Source organism: Salvelinus sp. IW2-2015, linkage group LG2, assembly GCF_002910315.2.
Source record: "Salvelinus sp. IW2-2015 linkage group LG2, ASM291031v2, whole genome shotgun sequence".
Taxonomy (NCBI): Eukaryota; Metazoa; Chordata; class Actinopteri; order Salmoniformes; family Salmonidae; genus Salvelinus; species Salvelinus sp. IW2-2015.
In genome coordinates, this window is record NC_036839.1 from 39,977,906 (window position 1) to 39,989,680 (window position 11,775).

General features: G+C 40.3%; 1 protein-coding gene across 3 annotated transcripts in view; it reads right to left on the reverse strand.

Annotated features, from left to right (window-relative positions):
- Positions 1-10,694, reverse strand: part of uxs1 (UDP-glucuronate decarboxylase 1) — a 143,485-nt gene extending 132,791 nt beyond the window's left edge. Inside the window, exon 1 of one of the 3 annotated variants that reach the window (XM_024010556.1) lies at positions 9,936-10,693. In XM_024010556.1, coding sequence (XP_023866324.1) covers positions 9,936-10,026 — 91 coding nt within the window. In that variant the 5' untranslated portion in view covers positions 10,027-10,693. Of the gene's footprint in view, positions 1-9,935 lie in introns of all 3 variants that reach the window. The other 2 variants (XM_070449083.1, XM_024010557.2) reach the window with 2 other exon arrangements.
- Positions 10,695-11,775: the final 1,081 nt, after the last annotated feature.

The following is an 11,775-nucleotide window of genomic DNA, read 5'->3' on the forward strand; positions in this document are numbered from 1 at the left end:
GTGCATGAGAGAACGCAAAACAATAAAAGACAAAGCACTTCCAATGTAGTGCCAACTGGATCAAAGTGGCTTAGGAACACCCTCAATTGTGATCGATGTCACACATTCACAACCCATTCAACCAGTACGTGTGCAAGCAAATATTGATTGAAGCATACAATGTCTTTAATTGAAAGAGTAAAAATCCTTTGCGATGGGTTGTTGAATGAGACTCCCAAGGGCAGTAGTGTGTGTGTGTGTGTGTGCGTGCATGAGAGAACGCAAAACAATAAAAGACAAAGCACTTCCAATGTAGTGCCAACTGGATCAAAGTGGCTTAGGAACACCCTCAATTGTGATCGATGTCACACATTCACAACCCATTCAACCAGTACGTGTGCAAGCAAATATTGATTGAAGCATACAATGTCTTTAATTGAAAGAGTAAAAATCCTTTGCGATGGGTTGTTGAATGAGACTCCCAAGGGCAGTAAGAAGCTGTCTCACATGAACACTGACTGACTGGGTGGGTGGGTGGCTGTTGGAGTGAGTAATGCTGAAAGTGCTAGCGGGGGTGTATGTTTTATGATTAAACGACTCATGGTGTAATTGTAACAACATACAGGAACTCAAGTCCTTTTGTTCACCTGACTTAGAATTCCTCACAATCAAATGCCGACCGTATTATCTCCCAAGAAAATTCTCTTCCGTTATTGTCACAGGCGTGTATAACCCCCCTCAGGCCGATACCACGACGGCCCTCAAGGAACTTCACTGGACTCTATGCAAACTGGAAACCATATATCCTGATGCTGCATTTATTGTAGCTGGGGACTTGAACAAGGCTACCTAAATTCTATCAGCATATCGTCTGTAGCACTTGCGCAGGAAAAACGCTGAGAACAAGGCTTGAGAACAAGGCTACCTAAATTCTATCAGCATATCGTCTGTAGCACTCGCGCAGGAAAAACGCTGTACCACTGTTACTCTAACTTCTGCGATGAATACAAGGCCCTCCCCCGCCCTCCTTTTGGCAAATCTGACCACGACTCTATTTTGCTCCTCCGCTCCTATAGGCAGAAACTCAAATAGGAAGTACCCGAGCTAAGGACTATTCAATGCTGGTCTGACCAATCGGAATCCACGCTTCAAGATTGTTTTGATCACGCAGACAGGGATATGTTCCGGATAGCCTCAGAGAATAATATTGACGTACACGCTAATTCGGTGAGTGAGTTTATAAGGAAGTGTATAGGAGATGTTATACCCACTTTGACTATTAAAACCTACCTTAACCAGAAACTGTGGATAGATGCACAAAACTGAAAGTGCGTACCACCACATTTAACCATGGAAAGGCAACTGGCAATATGGCCGCAAGGCAATAAAACAAGCAAAACGTGAGTATAGAGACAAAGTGGAGTCACAAGTCAACGGCTCAGACACGAGACGTATGTGGCAGGGCCTTCAGACAATCACGGACCACAAAAGGAAAACCAGCCACGTCACGGACACCGACATCTTGCTTCCAGACAAACTAAACACCTTCTTTGCCCGCTTTGAGGATAATACAGTGCCACCGACGCGGCCCGCTACCAAAGGACTGTGGGCTCTCCTTCTCTCGTGGCCGACGTAAGACATTTAAACGTGTAAACCCTCGCAAGGCTGCCAGCCCAGACGGCATCCCTAGCCAGGTCCTCAGAGCATGCGCAGACCAGCTGGCTGGTGTGTTTACGGACATATTCAATCTCTCCCTATCCCAGTCTGTTGTCCCCACATGCTTCAAGATGGCCACCATTGTTCCTGTATCCAATAACTAAATTAACTGAACTAAATGACTATTGCCCTGTAGCACTCACTTCTGTCATCATGAAGTGCTTTGAGAGACTAGTCAAGGTTCATATCACCTCCAACTTACCTGTCACCCTAAACCCACTTCAATTTGCTTACAGCCCCAATAGGTCCATATACTATGCGATCGCCATCACACTGCCCTATCCCATCTGGACAAGAGGAATACCTATGTAGAATGCTGTTCATTGACTACAGCTCAGCATTCAACACCATAGTAGCCTCCAAGTTCATCATTAAGCTTGAAGCCCTGGGTCTCAACCCGCCCTGTGCAATTGGGTCCTGGACTTCCTGACGGGCCACCCTGAGGTGGTGAAGGTAGGAAACAACATCTCCACTGATCCTCAACACTGGGGCCCCACAAGGGTGCATGCTCAGCCCCCTCCTGTACTCCCTGTTCACCCATGACTGCGTGGCATGCACGACTCCAACTCAATCATCATGTTTGCAGACAACACAACAGTAGTAGGCTTGATTACCAACAACGATGAGACAGCCTACAGGGAGGAGGCGAGGGTTCTTGGAGGGGGGGGGGTACTACGATATGGAATTATTAAGGTCATACCAACATTAGGTGTTCCTAATGTTTTGTACAGTCAGTGTTTTTTATATACATGTATATATATTTATATTCCAGTCTCTGACATTGCTCATTCTGATATTTCTTCATTTCTTTTTTTGGGATCTATTTGCTTGCTAACAAGGTAGAACAGTCTAACTGTTATGAATACACTCTCCTGTCCATCTTCAACTGTTTGAACAACACGGCCTGTTCACTTTGTATAGATGTTGAAATCATGTGACCTACCTGAATAAGAAGAACAAAAACGAGTTGCTAATTCCTCATATGAAAGCATATTTTTATGCTCATTGCACATTTATATAACACAGACTAGACAGCTAGCACATAAGTCTGTGGCTAAAATGCTGCAAGCAGTAAGTACATTGTAGTGCAGACCTTTAGTACATGGTACCGTGCGCGACAGAAACTGAGGCTTAATTTTCCACAATCATGGTTATTGACACTCCCGCTTTAGTAGGATCAGCCCTGTTCTAAATTTTAGGAGTTGAGACATAAAAAGGGTACTGTTAGACAAGTTAACTTCTCCTCTACTACAGTAAAATAATGTCTTAACTTCTTATGGCCGGGGGCAGTATTGAGTAGCTTGGATGAATAAGGTGCCCAGAGTAAACTGCCTGCTACTCAGTCCCAGAAGCTAAGATATGCATATTATCAGTATATTTGGATAGAAAACACTCTGAAGTTTCTAAAACTGTTTGAATGATGTCTGTGAGTATAACAGAACTCATATGGCAGGCAAAAACCTGAGAAAAAAATCTAACCAGGAAGTGGGAAATCTGAGGTTTGTAGTTTTTCAACTCATCGCCTATCAAATATACAGTGGGATATTGGTCATATTGCACTTCCTAAGGCTTCCACTAGATGTCAACATTCTTTAGAACCTTGTTTGATGCTTCCACTGTGAAAGAGGGGGGAATGAGGGCTCTTTGAGTCAGGGGTCTGGCAGAGTGCCATGAGCTGTTCACGTGATAGTTAGCTTACGTTCCATTGCATTTCTGAAGACAAAATAATTCTCCGGTTGGAACATTATTGAAGATTTATGATAAAAACATCCTAAAGATTGATTCTATACATCGTTTGACATGTTTCTGCGGACTGTAACGGAACTTTTTGACTTTTCGTCTGCACCTAGTGATCGCGCATCATGAATTTTGATTACTGGGCTAAACTCGAACAAAAAGGAGGTATTTGGAAATAAATTATGGACTTTATCGAACAAATCAAACATTTATTGTGGAACTGGGATTCCTGTGAGTGCATGAATATCATCAAAGGTAAGTGCATATTTATAATACTATTTCTGACTTTGTTGACTCCACAACTTGCTGGATATCTGTATGGCTTGATTTTTTGTCTGAGCACTGTACTCAGATTATTGCATGGTGTGCTTTTTCGGTAAAGCTATTTTGAAATCTGACACAGCGGTTGCATTAAGGAGAAGTGGATCTATGATTCCATGCATAATAGTTGTATCTTTTATCAATGTTTATTATGAGTATTTCTGTAAATTGATGTGGCTCTCTGCAAAATCACTGGATGTTTTGGAACTACTGAACGTAACGCGCCAATGTAAACTCAGATTTCTGTATATAAATATGAACTTTATGGAACAAAACATACATATATTGTGTAACATGAAGTCCTATGAGTATCATCTGATTCTTTTGATACAGGCAATTGGTTCATTGCGCCAAATTAATCTAATGACCATTAGGAAAAAGTTTGCAGTAAGAGTGCAGTGTAACTGCAGTATGCGGCAAATAATGCGTCCAAAATAACACCGTTTTTTTACTGCAGTAATTTTGCAGTGTAACTGCAGTTATTCTGCAAAATTACTGCATCCAAAATACCAGTCGACTCAACTGCAGTTACTGCACCTTTACTGCAGTTTCAAAACTGCAATATTTTTTTGTAAGGGATTGCCCAGCCCTAGTCCTAAAAACAGCTGGGGCTTTACTCTCCCTCCAAAACCCTGGCAGCTTGCCAAAGGCCACACACAGTGGCTAATTGGAAAATAAATTCTCAAAGAAAATAATTGAATGAATCTTGTTCTGTGACTGTGTGTTTTTTCAATTCTATCCATTTAAAATGCCAGGGTATGTGATTATAATGAGATGGGTTCCAATGTTCTGTTAATTCAGAGGTGTTGTTTTTTACATGAGCTGTGGAGAACAAAGCAGTGCATTAGGCCTAGAGGCAAAAACAAAACAAGTGTAACAACAACAAGCCTAATTAACACCCAGATACTGCCACACTTTTTATATTAGGCAAAATATGAATCCCTACGCTTCCAAGGCTAACTCCTAAACAAATCTCAAAAAATGTGAAAAACTATAACTAGCTTTACATCCCCGTTCAACCACTCCACAAATTTCTTGTTCACAAACTATAGTTTTGACAAGTCTGTTAGGACATCTGCTTTGTGCATGACACAAGTAATTAATCCAACAATTGTTAACAGACAGATTATTTCACTTATAACTCACTATATCATAATTCAAGTAGTTTACATGCACTAAGTTTGGAGAATTCCAGAAAATGATGTCATGCTTTAGAAGCTTCTGATAGGCTGATTGACATCATTTGAGTCAATTGGAGGTGTACCTGTGGATTAGAGGTCGACCGATTATAATCTTTCAACGGCGATACCGATTATTGGAGGACAAAAAAAGCCGATACTGATTAAATCGGCCGATTTATAAAAATAAAAAAATAAAAAAGTTATATATATATATCACACACACACATTTTTGTAATAATGACAACTGCAACAATACTGAATGAACAATGAACACTTTTATTTTAACTTAATATAATACATAAATGCACACACACACACACACACACACACAGCTCTGAAGTGACAATGATACTGAAGAGTCTGCTTAGGAGACAAATACTCTCAACTGTTTGAATAAAAATAGAGTTTAAGTTACCTGTGATGAACGTTGAAAACAAAAACTGTCATTTCTATATGCAGGAAATCCTATTTTAATAATGGGCATGGTAAGAATTGACGACCAAAGCGCGAGTCATAATTCCCATGACACCTTCTAGCAAAATCTGAAAAGTGGTTCCTTCATTTATTCCATAGGATATTTTTAGATTCACTTAAAATAAGGTCTGTGTTTCGTGTAGGCTTACACCACCTTGCCAATTTTATAACTGTGTAGATATCCATAGGACAAGGTAACTCTGATCAATATTGGCTAAATATAAGCAAAGATCATTTTTTTGTAGAGTGGATTTATGAAAATATGTTGACAAACGTTACCTTATCCTAGTGAGATTTACACGGGTATCAAAACGTCGAGGCGGTTTAAGCCTGCACGAAACACAGACCTTATTTGAAGTAGATCAAGACATTCTTTATGGAAGACATGAACGGTAAAATAACGAAGGAACCCCTGTCAAGTTCAGCCGCAAGTTATTACAGGAATTATAACGCGTCGACTATTTCTCTCTAAACCATATACCTCTGACTAATCCGGAAACTATCACCTCGAAAACAAAACGTTTATTCCGTTCCGTATTTTATCTAACGGGTGGCATCCATGAGTCTAAATATTCCTGTTACATTGCACAACCTTCAATGTTGTCATAATTACGTAAAAATCTGGCAAATTAGTTCGCAAAGAGCCAGGCGGCCCAAACTGTTGCATATACCCTGACTCTGCGTGCAATGAACGCAAGAGAAATGACACAATTTCACCTGGTTAATATTGCCTGCTAACCTGGATTTCTTTAAGCTAAATATGCAGGTTTAAAAATATATACTTGTGTATTGATTTTAAGAAAGGCATTGATGTTTATGGTTAAGTACATATTGGAGCAATGACAGTCATTGATTGATTGTTTTTTATAAGATAAGTTTAATGCTAGCTAGCAATTTACCTTAGCTTACTGCATTCGCGGCACAGGCAGGCTCCTTGTGGAGTGCAATGTAATCAGTGTTAGAGCATTGGACTAGTTAACTGTAAGGTTGCAAGATTGGATCCCCCGAGCTGACAAGCTTAAAAATCTGTCGTTCTGCCCCTCAACGAAAATAAGTGCCTAGTTAAATAAAGATTAAATAAAGGTGTAAAAAAAAAAAAAAAAAAAAAAAAAAAAGTCTCCAAATCGGTGCCAAAAAATACCGATTTACGATTGTTATGAAAACTTGAAATCGGCTTCGATTAATCGGCCATTCCGATTAATCGGTCGACCTCTACTGTGGATGTATTTCAAGGCCTACCTTCAAACTCTGTGCCTCTTTGCTTGACATCATGGGAAAAGAAATCAGCCAAGATCTCAGAAAAAAAAATGTAGACCGCCACAAGTCTTGTTCATTCTTGGGAGCAATTTCCAAACGCCTGAAGGTACCACGTCCATCTATACAAACAATAGTACGCAAGTATAAACACCATGGGACCACGCAGCCGTCATACCGCTCAGGAAGGAGACGTGTTCCGTCTCCTAGAGATTAACGTATTTTGGTGCAAAAAGTGCAAATCACTCCCAGAACAACAGCAAAGGACCTTGTGAAGATGCTGGAGGAAACAGGTACAAAAGTATCTATATCCCCAGTAAAACGAGTACTATATCAACATAACCTGAAAGGCCGCTGAGTAAGGAAGATGCCACTGCTCCAAAACCACCATAAAAAAGTCAGACTACGGTTTGCAACTGCACATGGGGACAAAGATCGTACTTTTGGAGAAATGTCCTCTGATGAAACAAAAATAGACTGTTTGGCCATAATGACCATCGTTATGTTTGGAGGAAAAAGGGGACGCTTGCAAGCCGAGGAACACCATCCCAACCGTGAAGCACGGGGGTGGCAGCATTATGTTGTGGGGGTGCTTTGCTGCAGGAGGGACTGGTGCACTTCACAAAATAGATGGCATCATGAGGCAGGAACATTATGTGGATATATTGAAGCAACATCTTAAGACATCAGTCAGGAAGTTAAAGCTTGGTCGCAAATGGGTCTTCCAAATGGACAATGACCCCAAGCATACTTCCAAAGTTGTGGCAAAATGGCTTAAGGACAACAAAGTCAAGGTATTGGAGTGGCCATCACATTTCCCTGACCTCAATGCTATAGAAAATTTGTGGGCAGAACTGAAAAAGCGTGTGCGAGCAAGGAGGCCTACAAACCTGACTCAGTTACACCAGCTCTGTCAGGAGGAATGGGCCAAAATTCTCCCAACTTATTGTGGGAAGCTTGTGGAAGGCTACCCGAAACGTTTGACCCAAGTTAAACAATTTAAAGGCAATGCTACCAAATACTAATTGGGTAGTGCGTACGGCCCAGTACATCACAGGGGCTAAGCTGCCAGCTATCCAGGACCTCTACACCAGGCGGTGTCAGATGAAGGCCCTAAAAATTGTCAAAGACCCCAGCCACCCCAGTCATAGACTGTTCTCTCCGCTACCGCATGGCAAGCGGTACCAGAGTGCCAAGTCTAGGACAAAAAGGCTTCTCAACAGTTTTTACCCCCAAGACATAAGACTTCTGAACAGGTAATCAAATGGCTACCCGGACTATATGCATTGTGTGCCCCACAACCCCTCTTTTTACACTGCTGCTACTCCCTGCTACTCTCTAACCCTAACCCTAACCCTTACACTGCTGCTACTCTCTAACCCTAACCCTAACCCTATCATATATGCATAGTCACTTTAACTATACATTCATGTACATACTACCTCAATTGGGCCGACCAACCAGTGCTCCCGCACATTGGCTCACCGGGCTACCTGCATTGTGTCCCGCCACCCACCACCCCCTCTTTTACACTACTGCTACTCTCTGTTCATCATAAATGCATAGTCACTTTAACCATATCTACATGTACATACTACCTCAATCAGCCTGACTAACCGGTGTCTGTATGTAGCCTCGCTACTTTTATAGCCTGTCTTTTTACTGTTGTTTTATTTCTTTACTTACCCATTGTTCACCTAATACCTTTTTTGCACTATTGGTTAGAGCCTGTAAGTAAGCATTTCACTGTAAGGTCTACACCTGTTGTATTTAGAGCACAAGACAAATAAACGTTGATTTGATTTGTATGTAAACTTCTGACCCACTGGGAATGTGATGAAAGAAATAAAAGCTGAAATAAATCATTCTCTCTACTATTATTCTGACATTTCACATTCTTAAAATATAGTGGTGATCCTAACTGACCTACAACAGGGAATTTTTACTAGGATTAAATGTCAGGAATTGTGAAAAACTGAGTTTAAATGTACTTGGCTAAGGTGTATGTAAACTTCCGACTTCAACTGTACATATACAGTGCCTTCAGAAAGTATTCACACCCCTTGACTTTTTCCAAATTTTGTTGTGTTACAGACTAATTTTTAAATGGATTAAATTAAGATTGTTTTGTCACCGGTTTATACACAATACAAAAAAAGGGAATTATGTTTTTTGAAATTGTAACAAATTAAATTAAATATTTAAAGCTGAAATATCTTGTGTCAATAAGAATTCAACCCCTTTGTTATGGCAAGCCTAATTAAGTTCAAAAGTAAACATTTGCTTAACAAGTCACACATGTTCCATGGACTCACTCTGTGTGCAATAAGTGTTTAACTTGATTTTTGAATGACAACCTCATCTCTGTACCCCACACATACAGATAATTGTAAGGTCCCTCAGTCGAGCAGTGAATTTCAAACACAGATTCAACAGCAAAGACCAGGGAGGTTTTCCAATGCCTCACGAAGAAGGGAACATATTGGTAGGTGGGTAAAAATAAAAAAGCAGACGTTGAATATCCCTTTCAGCATGGTGAAGTTATTAATTAGACGTTGCAACTCAGTTGCCGGAGATGAAGGAAACCGCTCAGGAATTTCGCTATGAGGCCAATGGTGATTTTAAACGTAGAGTGGAATGTCTGTGGATGTTAACCTGTTTAAAGAATTGTGAGAATGTCAATACATATCGGGCACCTAAGTATAGTGATAATATCGCATCTTTAGGTCCCTGGCAGTTCTATCACTGAATGGACTAGTGTGCTCTGCTCACACCCTCAAACAACCCTCCCAGTCATAGAGCTACGAAGGGGAAATAACAAGGCCTAGAGCCTTCTATTGACTAGACCTATATTGTTATTCATGTGAGGGTGCTCTGACCCTGCCCATTGACCTTCCAGCAGTAGAGACTTGAGATGAGACCCATATTAGCCTACTCACTGTACACATACTCCATTGCATAGACACTCAGGAAGACAATATTCAGACAGTTAGACCTGAATTGTCTTCATCATCATTACCACCATAACTACAGTCACCACCATCAAAACTACCATCACCAGCATTATTGTATACCATCCTGATTATTGTATAAGTGGGATACTACCACCCACTGTTCAGGCCATTTTGGCAATGTAAACAAAAGTTAGTCTTGCCATTAAAGCCTGTTGTTGGATTCGAGAGACTGAGAACCAGACACAAGAGGTATTGATTGAGCTAAGCTACTGCAACACAGTAGGCCTATACAATAGTATTGCAGACATACTGTACTCACAGGCAATGTAGGCGATCAAAGCGAGGGCGACCAGTAGCTTCATCATCCTTCTGTTTAGTCCTGAGATCACCCAGATGATCCGCTTCATCATCTGCTCAACGCAACATCGAACCCGGAAGCACGCGAGGCTCCGGTTTATAACATTTCAGAACTATGGACCAAAACGCGCGCTCCTTCTAGATTACGACTTGTTTTGAATATCTAATATATATCCTGCTAAAGGAACACTTTGTAGCTAGTATGTTACAAGCAGGAATTAGGGACCTACGACTGGACAGAGGTTCATACGTGGCTACCTCCTGTCCTGTAAAAGCACAGCTAATTGTTAGCTAGTTAGCTTAGCATGCTACGTTAAACTCACTGCCACTTGTGGCTATTCATCTCTCTGGGTCGTGGTACGACTTTCATTATCAGTGCAGAAAACCCTCGCCAGCTTTCAATTCAGAATGTACTTAATACACACAGTAGATTGCTGTACAACCACTGAATATTAGCTAGCTAGCTATCTGCCTTGTCACACGTAAGATTAGCAATTTCTTGATGAGCGAGACCTGCTATCTTTCATTACCATTACTTTCGCATAGTTTTCTAAAACGTAACAACCTTATAATCAAAACAAGTTAGGAAGAAATATAATATCTTCTTAATGTTTAACTTATCCGGATAAAATTGTACGAAATTCAGAGTTTATTCCCCTACTTGGCCGATAGCTGTCCAGGGTGATCGAGTATTCCTGACCTTGATTGAGCAGCCTGCCGCGATAGCACATATTCAACATCTGATTTTTGTAAGTGAAGACGTGTCATTTTTTGCATTTATTTGCGTACATAAATATCTTAGAATTATATTATACATGTACAATATTCCCACCCAAAAGTTACAACTGCTATATTTAAAAAACAAATCGCGATAGTGTATGATGAACTTTAACCTTAGGTGTTAATCACGCAGAGAATGTCGATCACAGAATCATTCACCGCATGCACAGTGGCTCATTCATAAACCTATGCACAGTTGAGTAATTGTCCACACCCATTCAAGGCGCTTCTCTGTTCCATGCGTTATTATAAAATATACTTTCTTTCCCCTGTCTATACCGGTAAGGGTCTTACGCTGGTCCTAGTACCCCTGGTTGGGACCAACTGCTTTAGTTCATGGTGGCTGCTTTTTAAAAGGAGCCATTACTGTCTGGTGGTGATGTGGATGTGTGTTCTCTGGGGAAAGTGATTCGGCTTTAACACTGGGTCTATTGCAATGAACATAAAAAGAAAAGGAACTAGCTATGAAGTCAAAACATTGAATAGATCTTCAGCAAAGCAGAATGAGATTAAGTGTTTTCTGAATATCACTTCTACACAGAGAGAAGTCGTGTGTTTATATAACCTTCATATCTAGTACATTTATATTTGCAGAATAACACTTGATGAATGATCGGTGGTTAGATTATTTCAACAGATTAATAATTAAACCTATCCATGACTATGACTAAAGCCATTTTATTTCCTACAGTGATATTTTCAATTCCAGAGTTATAGTTACAGTGCATTTGGAAAGTATTCAGATCCCTTCACTTTTTCCAAATTTTGTTACATTACAGCCTTATTCTAAAATGGATTATATTTTTTCCCCATCAGTCTACACACAATACCTCATAATGACAAAGCAAAAATAGGTTTTTAGAAATTTGTGCAAATGTATAATTATATATTTTTTTTTACAGAAATATTACATCTACATAAGTATTCAGACCCTTTACTTAGTGCTTTGTTGAAGCACCTTTGGCAGCAATTACAGCCTTGAGTCTTCTTAGGTATTATGCTGCAAGCTTAGCACACCTGTA